Source organism: Dipodomys merriami, unplaced genomic scaffold (assembly GCF_024711535.1).
Source record: "Dipodomys merriami isolate MVZ:Mamm:240054 unplaced genomic scaffold, mDipMer1.0.p SCAF_738, whole genome shotgun sequence".
Classification (NCBI taxonomy): Eukaryota; Metazoa; Chordata; class Mammalia; order Rodentia; family Heteromyidae; genus Dipodomys; species Dipodomys merriami.
Genome location: NW_027206333.1, coordinates 121,195 through 144,588, shown reverse-complemented (window position 1 = coordinate 144,588; position 23,394 = coordinate 121,195). Strand labels below are relative to the sequence as shown.

Here is a 23,394-nt window from a genome sequence, read left to right as displayed (position 1 = left end):
TATTTCCTCAACCAAGACCTACTTCTAATCATCCATTCAGTTAGAGATTAGTGCCCTGATCAGGTTAGAGACCTCAAAATCCAATCACCTCTCAAAAGCCAACCAACTTGTAAGTAACCAAACCTAATGAGGGACATTCTAAAAATCAAAGCACAAGCCGGACGCCAGTGGCTTATACCTGTAATCCTAGCTATTCATAAGGCTGAGATCTGAGGATCTCGGTTCAAAGCCAGCCCGGGCAGGAAAGTCCGTGAGACTCTTATCTCCAATAAACCACTAGAAAACTGGAAGTGCCGCTGTGGCTCAAGACGTAGCGTGCTCACCTTGAGCTGAAGAGCGCATGGACAGTGCCCAAGCCCAGAGTTCAAGCCCCACAACTGACCAAAAACAAAACAAAACAAAAACAAAGCATATAATATGGGGAAGCATGTCTACTTTCTGCTTATGAGCACCAATCATATATACTCGTTTGGGTGCAAGGAATTTAGGGCTCTGCAAATTCTGTTTAGATTTGAAGTTGTACATTCACCAGTGGGGTTTTTTTTCCCTAATGATGGATTGCATTTTCTGTCTGTTTTGTTAACTAGATTTCCCTTTTGTGTAATGTATTGGAGATGAGTCCAAAAGGAGTGATATTGGGGCAGACAAGTAAAAAAGAAGAGCAGGAGGGAAGGAGAAAAGAGAGAGAGGAATGAAACAATTCCACTTCATGGTCTCACTAGTCACCTAGAGGGTGGCACTTTTGCAAGCTGACAAGGAGAATACAGGTAGCTGAGGCTTCGTTTGTAATGGCAGGTGTCCATGATGAGTGCTTAGAGTATATCAGGACCCATGCTAAATATTTTACAGAACAAGATCATACTTAACTCTCCACAGAGATACCAAGTAGATCGCAATAGCCCTATCTTATAGACGAGGAAATCAAGACCGAAAGATGTTAAATAACTTGCCTTATAAAGTGGCTGGGATGGAGCTCAGTAGTAGAGTGCTTGCCTAGCATACCTGAAGCCCTGGATTCCATCCCCCAAAACAGTGTCCCCCTAGAAATAAAGTGAGAAGGAACTAAAAACAAGTGATTTCCAATCATTTGGACTGCCAGAATTCAACGCAAGGTGTTCAGATCCCCTCCTCCCCTCTCTGATTGGCCCCTGCCACTCTGCCACTCTACTAGGAGACCCTCCCCAATAATGAGCACTAACCCACCCTGAGGCTACTTCATTTTTAAAGGTATTTTTAAAAAATAACACAACAATGCAGAACACCTAGTGCAGGCTGGCAGGAGCAGTGCAAACGCCTCCCAGTGTGGTAATGTATTCAGCGCTGGCAATTCTGAGGAAACTACCAGAAAACACCTAGGTGTTCCCACCGGTCCGCCCTCGCCCCCAGCAAAATTGTCCCACTCCGCTTGCTGGTGTGTGAGTGGGGTTTTTCCTAGGACTGGAAACCCCTCAGGGTGATCCCTGCTGTGGGGTCCTGGGAAAAGGGGCAACTTTTGCATGCGAACGCACACACGCGTGTGTGCAAATGAAAATCCACCACCGAAGTGCATATATATACTTGCGTCCTCCCACGTGTACAATCCGGCGAACTACGAGGGCGCGCGCATGCGTTCGTGCACACAAGCTCCAGCCCATGCGCCCCCCCTCCGCCGTGCACTCCGCCGGCGCTGTGCTTGCCGACAGCCGCGTGCACACGCACACCCCGTGCACACGCGCACTCCAGGAGCGGCAAGGGGCGCGGCCAGGAGAGGGCGCGGCGCGGCGCGGCTCAGCGAAGGGGGCGGGCCGCGAGCGCCCGAGTTGTTTGCGGGATCCGCGGCTGCGAGGCGCGCCGGGGCCGGAGCCCGGCGGGCTGGAGCTCGAGCCAGGCAGGGCCGGGCAGGGCCGGGCCAGGCGGTCCGGAGCGAGCGGAGCGCGGCCGGGACGCGCGTCATGGACCCGAAGGCGGGTGGCGGCGGCGGCGGCGAGGAGGACGACTGCGTGGACTCGGGCGCCGAGACCGGAGGGTGAGGCGCGGGGCCCGGCAGTGCGGGGCTGGGCGACGGGCGGGGACTCCCTCCGAGTCCTAGAGCGGAGCCGCCGTGCTGGGGTCGGGGCGCCGGGGGGCTCCCCGATGCTGGGCAGCGGCTCCCTCCCTCCCAGCCTCGGAGCACATCCCCGTGTTCCGGGGCTAAAGATGGGAGGGATGCCCGCCTCGCGAGGAGGGGGGCTGGCACCCGGGATTGCGCGTGGTCCCAGCGGCTCCTGTTGTCCTCCGTCCTCGTGCGAGTGCCGGGCCCAGGCGGTGCCCCTCGGTACCACTCTGAGACTAGAGATGCGCTTGCACCTGCCCCGGCCTCCCCCGGGTCTCTCCGGGAGCCCTGCCCGGGAGGTGAGAGCGGGCCCGTCCCACACCCGGGAGTCTCTGGAAGTCGGAGAAGAGTCGGCTCCGGGCACGTCCCGGCTTCGTGGTGGGACTTGATCCACGCTGCCGAGCCGTCTTGGCTCCGGGCCAGCTCCCGCCCAACTTCCCGTCCTCTGGCGCTCGCCTGTCCCGCCCCCCACCCGCCTCGCTTGGGCACCTGCGGGGTGTGATCTGGCCCTGTGTATGCAAAGAGGGTGCCATGCCCGGTGCGCTTTGGTACACTTAAACAATTAGCTCAAACCTATGGAGACTAATTAGTCCTTCGCCAACAACATGGTTTTCCTGAGTGGGACAAAAGACCGGGTGTCCTGACAGAGATGAATGTCCTTGCACACGCTTCCACCCAGCCCCTATCGCTAACGGATTTTCCGGTGCAGAATCAGCACCTCGGCCGGGATGCCGGCTGCGCCGGAGGAAGGGGTGGCTTTTCCTGTCCACCCTGCAGGAGAAGCAGGAGCTGCCCAGGATACAGAAAACCCCACGCCTGGGAGGCCTCGGAGGTTTGAAGCTAATCTCTGGGTTTGGGCTCCCTTGTAAAGGGGCAGAAAAACAGTCCAGGCCCAGAATAGATCCAGGGTTCTGACCTGACCTGCAGAAAGGCGGCAGCTCGCCTTGCCTTCCAAACTGGCCCTTCCTGGCAGCCATCACAACCACCCCGTATGTGACACTTCAGTTCACCCCTCAGTGGTTTTCTCTGGTCTCCAAATTTTGGCGTATTCATGATGCGGTTACCTCTCGTACTATGGGTTTATTTTTCTTTCTTTTGCTTTTTCATGCACTTTATATATGTGACACTTATCAATTTATTTTTTTAATGCTACTGAGGATAGAACCCGAGGTGCCACGCATGCCAGACAAACACCCTGGCAATTGAGCTACACACACCTCCAGCATTTGTTAACTTTAATGGAAGAACTTTGCTTTTTCCTCTCCCACCCCCCACTCGGATCAGCTGGGCTATGAACAATGAACAGAAGCAACAAAGCCAAATTAACCATTTAAAAAAAATAGTTGGTTAAATAGAGGGCTCACTAGTCCATTCATCTTCAACTTGAAGAGCTCCCCTAAAACTGGGGTTCTCAAGGGCTCTGCCTTGGAGAAGGGAGGGGCCGCCCTGACCTCCAGGATGACATCATCCCCAGGCAACCAGGCATCAGGGCGACAGTTGCCATTGCTGGGGGGGAGGGTGTCACTGAGCAAGCTGCCCCACAGCTTGTCTGCTGCATGTCCCTACACTGTGTAGCTTTGATAAGAGTTGTGTGAAGACTTATTACATCACTAGCACTCATAAGCTAAAAATAGAGGTTAAACATGGCATGCCTTTAAATAAAATAATTACACTGTATGCTCATTACATCCTTCAAGTTTTAATTTTCAGAAAAGCTGTTCATCATTTGTTTACTCCTCGAGAGTTCTCTCTGCCCCTCCTTCCTCTATTCCACTTAGTGGAGTTTGAACTCAGGGCCTCAGGCTCTTGCTACGTTTTTCTTTGCTAATGGCTGGCACTCTACCATTTGAACCTCGACGTCCTGCTTTTTGCTGGACAATTGGGGATAAAAGTCTCATGGATTTGTCTTCCTGAGCTGGCTCTGAACCTCAATCCTCAGATCTTAGCCTCCTGAGTAATTAGAATGAAAAGTGTGAGCCACCGGTGCTCAGCTTCTGTTCCACATTTCTTATGTCATCTCGTAGAGGTTGAGTATAAATCATGTAGAAAACACTCTAAATGTTTGTTACTGTTGTTAATATTTCGTGCAGGTCCTAGGGCTTGAACTCAGGGCCTAGGCACTGTCATTGAGCTTTGTGCTCAAGGCCAACACTCTACCAGATGAGCTCTAATTCTGGCATTTTGGGAAGCTAATTGGAGGTAAGAATCTCACAGAATTTCCTGACCATGCTGGCTTTGAATCATGATCTTCAGATCTCAACCCCTTGAGTAGCTAGGATTATAAGCGTGAGCCACTGGTGCCAGGTGTTACTATTTTTAAAGCATAAATCTGATCATGTCTCTCACCCATGCACACTTTTATGACTGTCATCTATCTAGCACCACAAGTTAATGTGACTTGTGGACTCCTTCTTTCTCTCTCTTGCTATTTCTCCACAAGTGCTTCTTTGCCTCCTACAACTGGATATATCTGGCAGGTTTTGCTGCTGCTCTCTGCCAGCTCTGCACCTTTCCACCTGGCATGCCTGTCCACCAGGTGAAGCTAACCTTCTTCCAAGGTCCAGCTCAATGATACATCCATCCACTGAGACAGTGATATTTACTTTAGGGTCCATGGAATCATTTTTTGTGGATTTTTGTGAGTAGAGAGTTTATTTCCTGTTGGAATCTCAAAGTAGGAACCTATAGTGCCTTCCCAATCAGAGTATACGATGTTAAGTTTTGAGCAGGTATCTGAGGTCTGGAGAGATACCCAAGGGAAGTCAGTGAGTCAGCAAATGGTGGGGCTTTGTCTGGAACTCAGTGAGGAAGGAGGTCTGCATGACCTCATTGCCTTTGGAACTAGCTACCTAACCAAGGCACCTGAAGCCCTGGGAGAGATGAAATCAATAGAGCCTCCTAGTGAACACTTTACCTATGCTATCTACTGTTTCCTTGGCTGATTGACACACTCAGCCTTAAGAAAGCATCACATTTAAATGTCAGGTCAAGGAGGATGGTTAAGAAGCCTAAGAAAGAGGAGATGTGGGAAGAAAGGAAAGATAGGCTGTGCAACTGAGAAACTAAGATGAGGAATAGGAAATGTCTTTTCTTTTTTGCTTGTTTTGTACTGGACTTTGAATTCAAGTACCTTTCATTGGTTACGCAAGCACTCTATCTATCCTTTGGGCCACACTACCAGTCCTTGAATTTGCATTTGTAGTTTATTTTTCAGGTAGAGTTTCTCACTTTTTCACAGGCAAGCTTTGTACTATAATCTTCCTAGTCTTCTTCTTGTATAGCCGGGGTTACCGGAGTATACCATCACATTCAGATTGGTTTTTTGTTCTTGTTTGTTTTGTTTTTTGTTTTTGAGATAAGGTCCTGCTGTGAACTGCCATTTTATTACTGGAGACAATGGAATATCTGTCAGTGGGATGGGGGAGGCAGAAGGGTTAGAATGGCCTCAGAAGGGCGTAGAAGATGAGGAAGAAGTAACAGAATTATTTGTCTGGAAAAGAAAGGAGCCCAGAAAGGCATTAGTTAGAGGATAGAATGAAGTGGGGGGAAATTTGGACAATTGTTGCTAATAGAAAAGATTCTATAGAAGGGAATAGAGGCCATGTGCTGGTGGCCCACATGCACCTGTAATTAATCATAGCTACTTGGGAGGCAGAGATCAGGCGGATTGTAATTTGAGATCAGGACAGGCAAAAACATTCATGAGACCTCCTCTGGACCCATAGCTGGACATAGTGTCACTCATTTGTAATCCCACTACAGTGAGAAGCTGGAATCCTAGTATAAACAGAAGAATCATGGCTTTAGGAGCAAGACCCTATCTCAAAAATATGTCTCAAGCATTTGAACAACTGCCTAGCAAGTATAAAGCCCTGTGTTTAAACCTCAGCATACCTACACCAAGAAAAAAGCAAAAGGGGGGCTGGGAAGGTGGCTCAGTGGTAGAGCGCTTGCCTTGCATGCCTGAGGCCCTGGGTTCGATTCCTCAGAACCACATAAGCAAAAAGAAAAAAGCCAGAAGTGGCGCTGTGGCTCAAGTGGTAGAGCACTAGCCTTGAGCTGAAGAGCTGAGGGACAGCACCCAGGCCCAAAGTTCAGGCCCCACGACCGGACCCCCCCCCCCCCAAAAAAAAAGAAAAGAGAAAGAAAAAAGAAAAAGGAGAAAGGCAAGCTAGATGACCTGGTGTGGTGTCAGCTTTTGGAAGAGATGGAACCATTGATTATCTGTGCATTATGGAGGCAGGAATCAGTCTACCTTGCTAATTATTTTCCTACAGTAGTGTTCAACATCTCAAATCAGGCAGAGAAAACCAGAGAGAGGGGGTTGGCACTGAGGATCATGAAGGACGGGTAGAGGGGACCATTGTGAACAAAATAGCAGCATAAGCTGATTGCCAATCCTATTATCTGCCAGATGCAAGGGGCAGTTCTGAAAAAGTTCATGTCTCTCACTATCAGTGGGCAGGCTATGCTGGTCACCTAGAAAGTTACATTATAAAGCCAGCCTGCCTGCCTGCCTGCATTCAAATTGCAGTTCCTCTGCTAAGGAATTGTGAGCTGGTTACTGCACCTCTCTATGGCCTCAGTTTCCCCCTCTGGTGGAGATGTTGATAGTACCGCTCTCCCAGAGTCATTGTGAGGATTTGGTGTGTGTTTACAGTTCCTAGAATAGTGTCTGGCATAATGAACTTTCTGTCTTTTATTATTTCTTATCAGACCTTTAGTCTTGTTAGAAAGAGCACTGGACTTGATAAACAGAGTTTTATGTAGTACAAATAGGGACCTCAACTTCATGTGTTCATTATATTCATCCTGGTAGATGCCTTAAATAATTGGCTCAGCATTCAGATTACACAGCATACCACAGAGCAAACCTTTATTATACTCATTACTATGTTATGGATAGGAAAAACATGCACATGGCTCCTTAGTAGCCTGAATTGAAGGCTGAGGCTCCAGCATGTATCCTACCCAGTGGCTTTCCCACCAACCCCATGCCCAAGACAAAGCTGTTTGCTCTGTACTAATTACCTTTTGTTGTTTTTCTATGCCGTACTGGGGCTTGAACTCAAATCTTTGGCCTCTTGGTTTTTTGTTTGTTGGTTGGTTGGTTTTGTTTTGTTTTTGCTCAAGGGATGCTCTACCACTGACCCTTGGAGCTACACCTCCATTTCTGGCCTTTTGCTAGTTAATTGGAGATAAGAGTCTCTTGGATTTGTCATCCCAGGCAGACAATGAGCTGTGATCCTCAGAACTCAGTCTGCTGAGTTGCTAGTTACAGTTGTGAGCCAGCTCTCAGCTTACTTGCCTTTTGTTTTCTGTTTAGGCATTTATTTTGCTTGAAACACTGTCTTTGCTGCCTGGCCTAGGCTAAGAATCAGGGAGTGTTGTATGATGACAGTGAGTGTTATTTTGAAACTACCATTTTCCCAATCTACTGAAGGCAAGCTTCCTGCTTTTCTGTGCTTTCAGATGGAAGAAGCTGGCAAGTCAGCAGCTGCCAGTGGTGACCTAGCTTAAGAAACAGAACCCCTTAATAGAAGGCTGGCAAGTCCTTGTCAATCTGAACAAAAGTCAAGACCTTGCCATGCCTGTTTCATTAGTGACTCTCCAAGATTTGGCCTCTCAGCTGCATTTTCCCACATGACCAGACCTGACAGAATGACTTCATCAGTGTCTCAGCCCTCATTCATGGACTGCTTCCTGTGTCAACTGCCACAGAGCTTCCAACTCATAGCGGGGGTCAGGCCATTTCTTGTGACCTTGGGTAGCCTTAAACCAGTACTTCTCTGTGACTTCAAAGATGGAAAAAAAAGTTATGGGCTGAGAGTTTAAGCTAGGGGATGAGAGAGAAAAGGAGGAATAAATTTTAAAGGGACAGTTTTGTAAAGTTGAAAAAGAAAGTGGGATCCAGTCGTTACTCAGGAGACTGAGAGCTAAGGATGGCAATTCAAAGCCAGCCTGGGCAGAATAGTCCGTGAGACTCTTCTCTCCAACTAACCACCAGAAAACCTGAAGTGGCACTGTGGCTCAAAGTGGTAGAGCACCAGGACAACCAACAAGAAAAAGAAACAAAAAGAAGGGCAGGGGGTGGGGAGGCTAGGGGGTGTGGTGCAGGGATCGGGAAGTCTTAGAAGTTAAGATGTTCTACTGTCACTGTATTTAACTCATTCTCAATGTGGAGCCAGTGCACCCTGAATTCCCGGAGTTGACAGATCAGGGCTGATGCAGAAACATTAACATCAATTTGACATAAATGCGACAGTTCCCAGAAAAGAGAATTTCAAAAGACTTTCAGTTTATATAATGAGTGTATGTATAAATTGGCAAGACAGTAACCACTAAAAGGGGTTAACAGTTCTATTTACAGAATGACTTTATATATAATATAAAAAATATAATCAAAGGGCTACATCTAACTTTTGACTATTGACATAAATATAAATAAATACAATATCTGCAAATGTGTCTTTGTGTGTGCCAGATGAGTGAGAATAGAAAATCCTTATACTGCTCATCTGCATGCTTAATTAAAAGGTTCTTGCATTTAAAAAATTAATAAATTTACCTTTCCATTTATGCTTTATTTTGGCAGGCTTGAATGTCATATGAAGAGCCCACCAGGTAAATTTGTATGAGACAAGGCCAATAAGTAGAAATCATGAGGCAGGTACCCAGCTGCCATTTCTTGTGACCCTAAAAAGGCTATGAATACAAACTCCCTCAGAAAACCCTGATCAATATCTGATTGTTCTCTGAAATAGCTAATGGTTCTTAAAGGTATTTGTGCAGACACAATTGTTTAAACTTCACAGTTTGTCTATCACTGGTAACGTTTTCAGTAGATAATCTTTGGTGATTGTTTAGAATATACATATGTGTGTGTGTGTGTGTGTGTGTGTGTGTGTGTGTGTGTGTGTGTGTGTGTGTGTATATATATATATATATATATTTGCTAGACTTGGGGCTTGAACTCAGGGCCTAGACACTGTCCTTGAACTTCTTTTGCAGCTAGTACTCTACCACTATGAACCATAGAACCACTTCTGGATTTTCCTGGGTAGGTCTTTTTGTTGTTGTTTTGGGGTTTTTTTGTTTTGTTTTGAATTTTTAGGGAAGGAAAGAGTTACATCATAATTATAAGAATTACTTACAGAATTGACAGATTTATATTGTGTATACGTCTAAATGTAGAGAATAGGGAATTAGCTACACACTGTATAAAATAAAATTAAAAACAAAAATAAATTCAAGCTTGAAAGATGAGGTCATTTAGCTAGTTTTAAAGTGTGAACACAAAGACCTCTGAACTACACTGAGCTACATTGTGATGGAGAATACAAAGAACATGGCATTTCCAAGGAACCACAAACCATTTTACCTTAATTGAGTAGTTTTTTTGTGTTTTTAAATTATTATTATTGGAGATAATGTCATGGAATTTCCTTCCAGGCTGGCTTCAAACTACAATCCTCAGCCTCCTGAGTAGCTAAGAGCAAGCTCACTACCAGCTTGTTTGGAGTATTTTTAAGAAGTATAAAAGTGGCATATTTCTCTTCATCCTGTATTATCACTCCTGGTAATTTTTCTAAGGACAAGAAAGCAGATGTAAAACTGTATGTGCAACTATCTCATTCCCATGCACTTTGTAACAGTGAGCAATCAGGAACACATACAGTGCACACAATGGAAGTGGTTGAATGAATCGTGGCACATCACTTCATATAATTACCAATTTCTGGAGCCATACATTGAGATGGTGTACCATGAAAAGAACAGTTAGGAATTAGATCTCTTGTCATTATGGCAACTGTGTGCAAATTACATAAACTCAGGACCAGATGCTGGGGACAATGTGCAGGTGACTCATCTTCCTGTTGGAGTTCTGTCTCTGTGTCAAACAAGGCTGGAGGCTGGGCTGCAGAGCAGGCCATAGATATCAGTCATCAAGAGAGGAGTTTGTATTTTAGCTAGCAAGCTTGAATTTCATCCAGAGGGACACATAATCAGATTTGTGTGTTGTCAAGATTGGATGCTGAATGGAAAAGGAATTCAGAGGAGACTGGAGTGACTTTTGAAGACTGATCATTTGGAAGGACCAAGCAGGCAGTGCCTTTAATCTCAAGAGGTTTAGGGGATTTGGATTGGGGGGTGGGGAGAGAAAAGCATTAATTATGTTAGCACCTACCCTAAAATACTACATTGCACTTCAGGATTTTTAAACTATGTTTCCAGTGTACATTTCATTCTGCGTACATCTCCATCTTATGTGGAGCTTTCAAATGCCTGCATGTGTGAATCCCATCTGCTTCTGGAGGATTTGGAAAGTCCTAGCTGAAAAGACTTACACATTTTTAACCTAAGAGAAATAGTAACATTACACATTCTTATTATATGTTTTATTTGGATGGTTGGGTAATCTCTTGAAAGTCTGGCCATTTCAAGATGATCATATTGTAATGGAATCGTGTTGCTGTTACATTCACCACAGTGGATGTTTGTTGGGCATTTATATAGTTACATTTCTAAGTGTTGAACCAAAGTTTAGTTATCCTTGGTCTGGTTCCAGAAAGAATTTTATGTGCCAGGGTTGGGTGCTGAAATCCTGGGCTTCAGAATGTTACTGATGCTTGAGGCTTTCTTCTCTGCCAGCTGGCGGGGGTACCACTCCCTGGCCAGCCCATCCTACTTTCTAGCTCCTTCCTGGATGCCCATCCTGTGTACTGAGTGAGAACCCTTACCATTCCTCACCTCCTGGTCCTTTCCAATGATATCACTTTTGCTTCTCAACTAGTAAAAATAAAAATTCAGTTAGATGGATGCAAATGAAGCTTCTAATCTATAAAGGGATATGCAAAGGGATATGGTGATTGTTTCTCTTCCCAGTTTTAAAATTAAGGAGTTCTAAGGCTACTAACATATTTCATTTGAGAAAGAGAAAACCACCTGCTGGTTTTCTTCCATTTTGTTCCTCTACTAGTGCATCAAAGTATCATTTGCTCTGTGTGCTATAGATTGTTTTAGCTAGTATGAGACACTTGTGGGGTTTTTTGTTGTTGTTGTTTGTTTTGTTTTGTTCTGAATGTACTTTTTAATGTGGTAAGGAGCTCAATGGAGTGAAAATTGGATGATTCAAGAAAGGCAACTTGAGTCTAAGGAGTGTATATCTATAAAAATTAAACATAATTAAGCAGTTTATTTGCATAACTGCATTCCCTAACTACCAGAGCGGAATAAATCCCTACATGCCTAAGTGATTAATTTCCTGCCGAGAATGACTTTGGAGACCCAGGGGGAGAAAATAAATCACTTCTACACCAAACTCTGCCAGAAGGGGAAGTCTTAATGGCCAGGCTCAGAGGGCAGGAACTTAGCAGAGATTATGCTGGGCAGGTCCTTGGCCCGGAGTATCAGAGCAGTTGAGTGCCAACAGCTGACTTCAGCCTAAAATCCACATGGGGTCATTTCACGGGAGCCCTCTCCATGTTGCCCATCACAGCCCATATCTTGTTACTCTTAAGCCCAGCAGGATTTCTTCATAGTAGAACTGAAGGCAAGGGAAGAGGCTAGTGCCTTTAGGTCCCACTGGTCAGCTGTACCTGACATGGGGATGCACTAAAGGACCCAGGGTCTCCCCCACCCCCCACAGGCTGGGATCTTCAGCTGTATCAGCAGGAAACTTTCCCCAAGTGCCCTGTGAAACTTGAAGGATTCTCATTGGCATGGGCTTAAACCTTCTAGGGAGTCGAGATGTCATTGAATTCTTGGCCCTTTCTCCTCAGAAAAGTGAATAATCATTGGATACTTTACCAGCATATTTAGAAGGTTTTCCAGATTCCCAGCAGGATTCACAGTCCCATGTGAAGGATGCCCATTCTACAATGTCTTGGAAATTTTTGTTGTTGCAATTCAAACAAAAAACATAAACAAACAAACATAAAACAAGCCTTCACACTATAATTTTTAGTTGGTACTATTTCTTTGTGCTTTAAATTCAACTCACTACTCACTAAACTTATAGCTTGACTGAATCATTTGAATAAAGAAAAATTGATGTATAATCCTTCTGACACTACCATCTTTTATTTCAGGTCTGACTACAGCCACTTGTCCTCAACTAGCAGTAAGTACCTTTCAAATATCCTTCCACATTGGCTTCAGTCAGTTCTGGGAGGCCATCTTTGTAGCACATGCTTTAGTAGTCAGTAGAAATCACCAGAGGGGTTCTGGCCAAAGAGTGTGATACAGGAAGCTCTACAGGGTAGAAGTTGATTGTACTTTGATTTCTATGCCAGATATATCACTCTTTTCCTGGTAAGATTTAGCCTGAAGGATGTGCCCTGAGCTTTATCAGCTGCTTCCAGATGCTTCCAGAAACACCTTCAGGAATCCCACTAACTCATTTGCAGAACAATGCCTGTCCAATGCTGTCTGCAGACTAACAGAAAGCTTGGTGCCCAGTTCTTGCTATGATGGGGTTGCTCCAACTTAACTCATGGCAAATTTCTTCCCTCAACTGTTGCCTTTACAGGCAAATAGAAGGACTAGCCATTTCCAACCAAACCCCTCAAAAATGTATATTTAACAGTCCACGCTAAGTTGTAATTGGGCAGTTTATCTATCATCTCTCTACCTAAAGGTAGTTAAAAGGAATGGTAGGCATTTTTATCAGTCCATTTTTCGGTAGTTCAATTTCTGGCTTCTAGGTGATCATTCCATATGGTAAAAAGATGACTAGGATTTTGGGGGGGCGTTGTTTGTTTGTTTTTCAAATTCTTTATTCTGATTAAGTGATTACATAATTTCCCAAATTTCACAGTATTTTGGGATAGTGATGCTTAGTTAAAGTCACAAATACATTCTAACTTTCATGGGGCAAATTGTCTATCGCAGTCTCTAACATTTATGGGTTCTATGAGCTTTGCAATACAGTTATTTCTTCCACATTGGGTGATATGTACATTTCTTCTGTTTTGCATAGCATCAGCTGTTCCTTCTTTCCCACTTGTTCCCTCCCTCCCATTGCTGCCATTGAGTTGCTTAGTTCATTTTGATCAATGTCTAGTGCAGCTGATGGGTCCTGCTGTTGTATGTTTTTCCCTGATTCCCTCTAGTTCTGTGTCATCCTCCTGGTTTCCCTCCGGTGTGCACATATATACCATACACGTGATCAGCTGCATAGGGTTATTTAGTAGTGGTTCAACCAGATGAGTGGAAGTTCTTTGTTTCTTAAGTCTTGTTAATTTGTCATATCACCTTATCAGGGAGACCATGTGCCGTTTATCTCTTTGCTCTTGGCTTACCTTGCTCAACATGATTTCTTCTAGCTCCATCCATTTCCCTGCAAATGCCATTATTTTGTCCTTTCTAATGGCTGCATAATATTCCATTGTGTATAGATACCACAATTTTTGGATCCATTCATCTGTGGTAGGACATCTGGGTTGTTTCCATATCCTAGCTATTATGAACAGTGTTGCAATAAACATGGAGGTGCAAGTGTTGTTCAGGATAGATGCCTAGAAGTGGTATGACTGGGTCATATGGGAGGTCTGTATTTAGCTTTCTGAGGACCCTCCAGACTGCTTTCCAAAGTGGTTGTATAAGTGTACATTCCCACCAGCAGTGTAATAGGGTTCCTCTTTCTCCTCATCCCCTCCATCATTTGTCATTGGCTGACTTGAGGATGTGGGCCATTCTGACTAGGGTAAGGTGGTATTTCAGGGTTGTCTTTATTTGCATTTCCTTCACAACTGGGGATGGTGAACATTTCCTCATGTGTTTCTTTGTCATTTTTATCTCTTCTTCTGAGAAGTCTCTCTTTAGTTCCCTTGCCCATTTAGTAATTGGTTTGTTAGGTTTGAGAGGGATTAGTTTCTTGAGTTCCCTGTATATACTGAATGTTAACCCCTTGTCTGATATATTGCTGGTAAATATTTTTTCCCAATTAGTTGGTTGTCTTTCTAGCTTGGTTGCTATAGCTTTAGCTGTGCACAACGTTTTTATTTTAAGGCAGTCCCATTTGTCGAGTCTCTCTCCAATTTGTTGTAACCCTGGGACTCTGTTCAGGAAGTTCCTGCCTGTGCCTATTAGTTCAAGTGTCTCTCCTACTCTGTCCTGAAGTAGTTTCAGAGATTCAGATTTGATGTTAAGGTCTTTAATCCATTTTGAGTTGATGTTGGTGCATGGTGATAGGCTGGAGTCCACTTTTAGTTTTCTGCATGTGGCCGCCCAGTTTTCCCAGCAGTTGAAGAGGCTGTGTTTCTTCCACTGTATGTCTTTGGCTCCTTTGTCAAATATTGGCTGACTGTAGGCATGTGGTTTTATTTCTGGATCTTCTATTCTATTCCATTGGTCTTTGGGTTTGTTTTTGAAGACATTTTGAACACAAAAGGTGCTTATATTTAGTTTAAAATACAAGTAAAAGAATTTGTGAGCAATGATAGCACATGTAGAAGAAAAATTTATGGTGGTTCAAATCATGACATCAAGACTCAGCCATTTAGATAGATTGAACACATTTAACAATAAAAAAAAGTCTTACAATAAGAGCCTTAATTTTCTTGAGTTAGTTAATACTGGTCTCTTCTGCCCTATCTCACTATCCTGTTAAACCCTCGATTCTAAATAGTTCCCAATAGGAGAGATACTTAATTGGATTATTCTATTTATTGAAGTTCCAGCTTGATTTTCCTTGGCAATTAGAGGCTGTGGGGGAGGCTGTGTATCTAGCATTGTAATTTAGTGTCCAATTATATTAAGTTATTAGTTTGACTGCACTGAGCAATTTCTGATCCTCTCAGCCAACTAGAGGCCCAATATTGCCCTCTTCATTATTAGGAACCATTAGTGATAGTGAGGAAAGAGCTCCCATGGCTTGCTCTTCTTCCCTGAGGCCCATGAGATTGGAAAACAGAGTGAGCCTCTTGAACTTTCCCACTCTGGGCCTCCATTTTCATTCCACTCAGTATGGCCCGGAGGCTACGTTCCTTCAAGAATGATTTTTTTCCTAAAATACTCTTTGCTCAATTTGTATAGCTCTCAAATCAGTCCTCTGGGTCACAACAAAACACCTCTCCAGGCAACAAAACTCGTAATTTGGTTTGGGATGTTGTCTTTTCTGTTCTTTTAATTGCAGCCTCTAAGTTGGAATTTGTCTCAGTGCAGCTGGATTGATGCTGTGTTACTGCTCTGTTTTCCACTTGAAGTATTCTGTGGTTACAACTCCTGAAATTTATTCTTACTCCTCAATGATGGGCCCTCTGGGTGACCATGTAGAGTGAGTGAGTGAGTGTGTGTGTGTGTGTGTGTGTGTGTGTGTGTGTGTGTGTGTGTGTGTGTGTGTGTTTGCAGTTAGGAAATATGTTTAACTACAAATAGTGATTAAACAAGCAGACTTTTTTTTAATGGTAGAAGTAAAAAAGGAAAAAGACTCAAGGAAGGAGTTTGAATCTTTATGTACAAATTCCTCCAGTTATTCTACTGTTCCAGTCTCAGTTTGGGACTTCTATATCAGTAAGCAAGAAAAAGGGAGGTCAGAAGGAAACTTTTATTTGTTTGTTTATTTGGGTGACACAGGGGACTTGAACTCAGGGCTTTATACTTGCTAAACTATCACAATACTACTGAGCCACACCTCTAGCCTTACTTTTCACTAATTATTTTTTGGACAGGGTCTTGCTTCTCATTCAGTATGTACCTGAGATACAGTCTACCTACTTTAGGTTTCCTGTTGTCTGTTACTAGGCTCACAGGTGCTTGACACCATGACCAACTTCCCTCTGTGAACACAGAATCTTGGGGACTCTTCTCTTCTCAGCCTCCCACATAGCTTGGGATGACAGGGGCATTATTGCACCCAGCTACGGTTTGAGGAGTCTCACTAACTGTTCTGTCCAGTCTCTTCTTGAGCTATGATACTCCCATTCTCAGCCTCTCAAGTAGCTCGGATTACAAGCTGATTACAAGTGCCCAACTGAAACAATCACTTTTTAAAGATTTTCTCAAAGATGTTATCCAGTTTTTTCTTTCATCCCTTTGGGCCAGATCTTGGTCCTGTTTCTCTATAGAGGTCCAGACAATGTTGCTTTCTTTGACTACCTATACCACAAATCCATTTTTGGTGATAAGGTTGATGAAGAGAGTGGATGCTAATGGGCTTGAACTATTCCTGCCTCCTCATGATGCCTGGTCAGCCTCTGCTCCCAATTCTTGGCCCGACCCTCAGGCAAAAAGAAATCCCATCTGCTGTAGAGGTCCTCTGAGCAGGCAGGAAAAGATAATAGAGTATATTTTCTGAAAAGGAAAAAAAAATCCGAGAGTCTGAAGATATGCGTATTTGTATGTGTGGGGGGTGGTGGGGGGATGCATGCATGCACGCTTGTGCTGTTACTAAGGCTTGAACTCAGGGCCTCACACTCTGTCTTGGCTTTTTGCTCAAAGCTGACACTCTACCACTCCTCTACTTTAGGTTTTTTCTGGTTAATTAGAGGCAAAAGTCTCAAGACTTTTCTGCCCATGCTGGCTTCGATCCACAGATCTTAGCCTCCTGAATAGCTAGGATTACAGGTGTGAGTCACCAGTGCCCAGTTTGAAGCATTTGAAACATAGTTTTGATCACACTGTGACAAGTAAAAATATACTCCAACTTGTTTATTAAAATTGCATTCCCCACAAATTAGCAAGTGGTACCAAGAAGCTGAGTAGAGAGAAGGAGGTAGGAGAGTTATTTGTTCTGATGGGTTTAGTGGCCAAATTGCTTTCCTTGTCTCATGGACTGGGTAGTATCCTCTGTGGAGCCAGCATGGTGGAGGGCCTCAGCTGTGGGGGTCCACACCCCACAGATCTCTCACATATGAACCCTGTAGTTTGTTCCTCAAGAGACAGCCATAACACTCTCCATGAGCCTCAGTTTTCTCCCCTAAGGATGAGGCACTTCAACAGGCTAGCCTTTAACAACCTTTGATGTGAATGTTTTAGAAGTTCTTCTAAAAGGAAAATGAAGACGGGAGGAAGGAGGATCCTGTGCCTTTCTCTTTGTTCCTCTTAGACCAGAATGAAAGGCTAGAGAACTGGGTGTCCTCTTTGTGGCTCTAGTGTTAATCCCTAAGCAAGAACTGTTCAGAATCCACTTGAGTTTCTACACTGGGAGCTACATGACAGGTGGAGCTGGTGAGAGGCTGGAATGAGAGGAAATGTCTGCTTTTATACCCCTCCACTCAAAGAAACACCTCCCTGGTGCTGGGGAGAATGTGAAGATGGTCGGGTGGTAACCTTTGGGTTTTGACCTCAAATATCTTGGAGTTGTATTTCCACGGACTGTTCTGTGTCTTTATCCAACTCCAGTGGTGTTGGTAGCTGAGGGACATCTTTGATGGATAGTTTGGTTTGGCATGGGTGGATTTTTCCCATTGCACCTGGCTCACTGTCTTTTGGAAATGGCCAGGGAAGGCAAGATTTGCCTTTACACTTTCTAAAGGGCTCAGCACATTGTAGCCCTTCGGATATCACTCAAGAAGTCACTGATGTTTCCTAGGGAAAACGAATTTCATTCATACTCTCAAATTTTCAAGTTGTCTTTCCAGAAATCTAGTGAGAAGATCATCACGCCAGTATGCATAGTTTCCTATCTTAAGTGATTTCAAGAGAAAGGGACAATTTTATAAACAGTGAAAAGAGAAAAACAATAATTATGCCAGAGGAGGGGGGGGGGAATCAAGTGTGCCACGTAATACTAATGAAATTCCCAGCCTGTGTGATTGAGTATTTCTATTTAAATAAAGATTATAATCACACTTGGAGTTACTTTTTAGAAGACGTTGGAAGCATAACAGTTCTATTTTTAGGAATGTGTGACACATCTTAAAGATATTTAGCCCCAGAATAATGCCAGTAGGGAGTCGCCAAAAGAGTTCTCTCCACCACGGCAGTTCACATGACCCTTCTAATTTCCATCCTAAAACTGTTCCACCTCGAAACTCAGGATTGTGATAAACTCTTTCTTGACATTTTGCAGCAGGATGTCTGGCAGTTTTGTGTCCCTTCCCTTCTTGCTTCTCCAAGCACAAGTGACCAGAGATGGTAGAAGTGACCCACAGGGTATCTCCCAACTCTGGGCAGTGCCCTGACACCTTGTTCTGTATCTGCAGACATTAGGGAGGAATGGCCCTTGCCCATCTCATTCTGAATAGAACATTTGGCACAGAGTCTAAAAAAATGTCTCTGCATTTGTTCTTCAGCCTACCTGGGCTTCAGATTCTTTTTTGCCTTTGTGTTTTCCTCAGTTTCTCCCCCCCCCCCAACTTCTTGCTTTGTTTGTCCTTCTAAAGACTCAGGTAGCTTTGCTATTCACAGTGTTTCCACAGACCATAGGTCTAATGGAGTTCTGTTCCTCAGATTTTGTGTGACTATGTCTGTGACTTTCCCTGAGGTCAACCCTCAGTAGGCTTATGTGTCTGAGAAAATGTCTGGACCTATGCACACATTCTCATTGGAAGCAAAGGGCCAAGAAAACCTAGGTATCCTAACTGATTATAAGGCTGTGTCTCAGGTCTAATGCCACCCTAGGGCTTTCCAAGCTCTGTTGCTATGCCTAGAAAGACACTTCATCCCTTCCTAAGGATGTCTTTTCTTCAGTCTTTCAACCTAAATTCTATTCTCTTTCTTTAGTTTCTCAGTGGTTTCAACTCTTCGTTGCAATTGCAGGACACCAAAGCATCATGTTTTGTTTTTAGAATTGGCCACATTTGTGTAACCCCTCAGCACATTGAAGAAAAAGATGAGTTCACTGTGATTTAATTCTGAGCAAGTGAGGGCAATTGGAAAGCAGAACGCCAAGAAGACATGAGTACATTCTGTAGTGGAGAATATTTCAACACATGTGTTCTGTGTCTCCACATCATCTAAGTGCTGTACACACAGACTTGTTATAATGAAGTATTTATTATTTCTTCCTGTTTTTTATTAGGGAAGAGGCTAACATATTGTCAGATTTTGATCCTTTTAGAGCTTTTATTTTCAATCATGTTTCCCCAAAAAGGAAGATTACTATTTTGGAAGATGTGGTAGAAGGCCATTATAGTAGATTCAGTCTATCTCCAAGTATTACAGACTTTATTTTCTTCTTATGTATACAACATTCTACACCATGATTCTCAGAGCAAATATTCTTTTAGACTGGGATCTAGGCAAAACTCGAACCTAGTCACTAATCCTTGTGGAGAACAGTTTTAGCCATTAAATTTGCTGCATTCTATGATTAGCTTAGAGTGGCCATGGCACAAGCTTGCAGAAGGACTCAAATGTCACCTGTTCAGACCCCTTGCTACTCATCCCTACTGCAGTAAAAGCATCAGAAAAAAAGTTATCAATGTTTTCTAAATAAGACACAGCCATTTAGATAAAGTTGATGGTGAAACCTGAATATCTTCTTTCAGGCACACACTGATTTAATTAATTTCCAATGTCCTCAGTTTCCAAAGGGCTTAATAACATTCCTAATGATGCTGTCTGATATACTGTCATAACCCACAGCTGATATAAGACAAATCAAAGCATTGTGGAGATGATATATTTATTTCTAAATAGAGTAAACTCATAATGTTGTATGTTTTGTTTTTATTGTCAAGGTGATGTACAGAGAGGTTACAGTTACATAAGTAATTAGTTACCCCTTCCCTCATTTTTCTCCTACTTTCCCTCCCCCCTTCTCCTCACCCCCAAGTTGTACAGATCATTTCCAACATATTATCTTGTGTATATCGCTGTTGCATTGGTTCCCCCTTGTCCTTTGTCTCACCATTCTATTGTTCCCCTTCACTTCCCTAATTCTAATAAATGAATATACAATACCAGGTACCAAAATCAAATTCTACTCTACCATTCTACAGTCCTCCTGCCATCTTCCAGCAGATGATGCCTAAATAAGAACTGTTTCCATTTTTATGACATGTCACCCCACGTTCTTGCACTATATTAATGTTTATAGGCAGAAATGTTCTCAGAGGAGGGTGGAGGGGAGCTGATACAACGCTGGAAGGGCTTTGCAGCCTTGGGCAGGGCTCTTCCTGAGTGGCTGGGTGCTGGGCAAACATGTCAGCATCCATTCTGGCTTTTGTATTTTATTTTATTTTGGGGTCATTGGGCTTAAACTCAGGATCTGAGTGCTGTCCCTGAGCTCTTTTGCTCAAGGACCTGACACTCTACTACTCTGAGCCACAGCTTCACTTCTAGTTTTCCAGAGGTTCATTGGAGTAAGTGTCTCATGAACTTTCTTGTGAGGGCTAGTTTGAACTGTGGTCCTCAGATCTCAGCCTCCTAAGTTGCTAGGTTTATAGGTGTGAGCCACCAGTGCCTGGCCCACCCTATTACTTTAAACATGAAATATGTCTTAGGTTTTTTTGACAAGCAGGGGACAACATTATTTGTAGGGTCAAGGGGGTCGCAAATGAAACCTCTGAGATGAACAAAGCAACTGAGCTGAAAGTATTGGTGCACTTAACCTGTTATTTGATGGTATGGTATCTATGTATTCTCTTCATGGGAGCCTGAAAGGCTAGATAATATTACTGTTTGACAGTTGATAGAAAGAACAAACAATAACCAAAGATACACATCAAGAAATCAGAGGATGAGGACAATATGCCACACTGACCGTTCCCGTGATGTTTGCTACACTGACATCCATTTCCAAACAAAAAAAAATATGCTATAGTCATTCTGGTTCAAAGATTAGTTTCAATTGAATATACAGAGGGTATTCATTTCTACCCAGGATATGTAGGAAAGATAGAATCAGATTTTCTTAACTATATTTTCCCTGAGAAGGTGAAGTACCACCTCAGAAACATCTGGTCTACCAGGGTCTACCTAAGAGAGGCAACAGAAGTGAGAATCCGCCAGCACCATTTGCTACTCTTCATTTCCCTGGTGTTTTCCTCAACTTTACAGTACTTTATTACACAAATAATACATGGTCATTATAGTCAGCAACTACGAATTTTCAAACAGATACAGTAAAAACCTAGAATCCTTCCAGCCAGAAAGAACTATTATTTATGCTTATGTGTCTCCCTGTGTAGATTTTCTCCTGAATATCTATATTTCTATAGATATATTTACTAGTCCCAAAAACGGCATCACATACATTTTAGAGTTAAGTTTCTCATTAACTATATTATAAACACCTTTTTTTATGAATCAAGAGACATACTTCTACAGCAATTTGAGTATCTACATTTTGTATTTCTACACCATACTTTTTTTTTCAGTGCCTTGAAGTAGGTCCTATAGTTTTTAATTCAAGCTTTCAGTATTATAAACACTATTACCAAGAACATCCTGGCTGTAAGTCGTTGTGTACATCTTACCTTATTAGAATGAATACCTTCCAGTGAGATTGCTGGGCCAAAAAAAGTCTTGTGAAGCTACTGATCCCAGTGGCCATGCTATAGAAGGTTCCATGTCACTCTTCTTTTTTTTTTTTTTTTGGGTCAGGTCGTGGGGCCTGAACTCTGGTCCTGGGCGCTGTCCCTCAGCTCTTCAGCTCAAGGCTAGAGCTCTACCACTTGAGCCACAGCGCCACTTCCAGCTATTTTCATTTTGCTTATGTGGTGCTGAGGAATCGAACCCAGGGCCTCAGGCATGCAAGGCAAGCGCTCTACCACTGAGCCATCTTCCCAGCCCCCATGTCACTCTTTCACCAAAGTGGATAAACATACAAGGGTCTCATAAAACTACAATCTCATGTAAAGAAAAGGATTTATACATATCCTTTTATCCATTTTTAAAGGCATATATAAGGAATATATAGGATATATGTGTGTATGTATATATCTACAATGAACAAAATTGTTCCTGTTGTGAACAGTGGTATTGACTTCTCTCCCTTCCAATCTAAGGCAGCAGTAATGGCCATAACAAAGCTTTCAGTGCTATACACAGGCTTTATGGAAAGTATTTTTCACCCCAATAGGCAAGTTCCTATCTATTCAGTATCCATACAGCAGGCTTTATTGTCTGATAGGATAATGGATTGGAAGTATTGGGGAGAGTGTTGTACAAAAAGCCAGGTTGTCATCTCTCAGGGCTGCCCAAAATTCAGAATTGACCTACCCTTTCTTCTTCCTAAACATGTATTAAATCACTGCTATGTACAACACACCAGTTATGGAAAAGATGGAATGTTCCATCTGTTCTCACTCCCTCTTTTATTTTTATCTCATCCTAACATCATCTGACATTATTATTGGCTTGTAAAGGTAGTGAGATTGAGCTGCTCAACCTGTGTTCGGAAGACTAGTTTTCTTTTTTTATGACAAGAATAGTTGTAAGAAGTCTTTCTTACTGGGTGAGAGAAATGAGCTTTTTCTGTGATTTTATAATTAATTGGTTATTGCCTGAAGCTTGAGGGTATTGAGGGTCACAGATATTACCTAGAGGGAGAAGCCAGAGCTTTCCTAGTGAGCCGTCATGCTTTGGGGAATGCCATTGGCTTATGCCTCCACAAGTACCCATTTCTACAATAAAGCACAAATGTAATTACTGGACTGTTGTCACTGAAGCAATGAACAACTGGGACTCTGTAGGTGGATGAGAAACACAAGGCAGTAGGAAAAGTATGGGAAAGAAACCTAGTGAATGGCTCTGCATTCCAGCCTACATGTCATTTGGAACTTATCACTTCCCTTTGGTGTTTTTCTTATCTGCTATGGTGTGAACATCTCCCTTTCTCAATAGATGTGAAGTTCCCAAAGGACAAGACAACTGTATATCTTCTTTACTCTTCAGGGACACTAGCAAGACTGGGTACTTTAGGGCGATGAGCCCCCAAGTATAAAGGTCAGAGCACTGAAATGCGAGTTAGGAGATGTTATTTATGGCTCCATATCATCTAAGAGGCCTTGGACAAAATACCTGTCTCTAATTTGAGCTTGCAGCAAGAGCTTTCTCTGCAAATAGACTCAAAGCACATATTTTCTAAGGATACTTGGAAACAAGGTCAGGGAATGTGTCCACGTCATTATTCAACTAGACAAAGTGTTTGAATAGAATATTCAGTGGAACATTGAATTTTAGGCAAAAAAAAAAAAAAATCCCAAAGCTCCATTTCCCACATCTCTAGTGCAGCTGTGGCCAATGCCAGTGCAGGATTTTATCTCACTGATTCCCCTGCTGTGGTCTGGATGCATTTTATTAGCATATACTTAGTGTATCTTCTCAGAAAATATGTAATAGCTCATCACTCTTCATCATATTCCTGAACATCCTGCCAAAATAATTTATCTTTTAAAATCTTCACTGCTGTAACAGTGAGAGTCCTCGTC

At 43.2% G+C, this 23,394-nt stretch overlaps 1 protein-coding gene across 3 annotated transcripts in view; it reads left to right on the top strand.

Annotated features, from left to right (window-relative positions):
• The first annotated feature begins 1,842 nt into the window (after positions 1 to 1,842).
• The window catches only part of LOC138818342 (protein FAM124A-like), a 61,431-nt gene continuing 39,879 nt past the window's right edge, over positions 1,843 to 23,394 (top strand). For all 3 annotated transcript variants that reach the window (XR_011369071.1, XM_070009343.1, XM_070009342.1), the window contains exons 1-2: positions 1,843 to 2,005; positions 12,163 to 12,194. Coding sequence is in view for 2 of the 3 variants with exons in the window: in XM_070009343.1 (XP_069865444.1) it covers positions 1,932 to 2,005; positions 12,163 to 12,194 (106 nt within the window). In the remaining variant the exon portion in view is untranslated. The remainder of the gene's footprint in view (positions 2,006 to 12,162; positions 12,195 to 23,394) is intronic.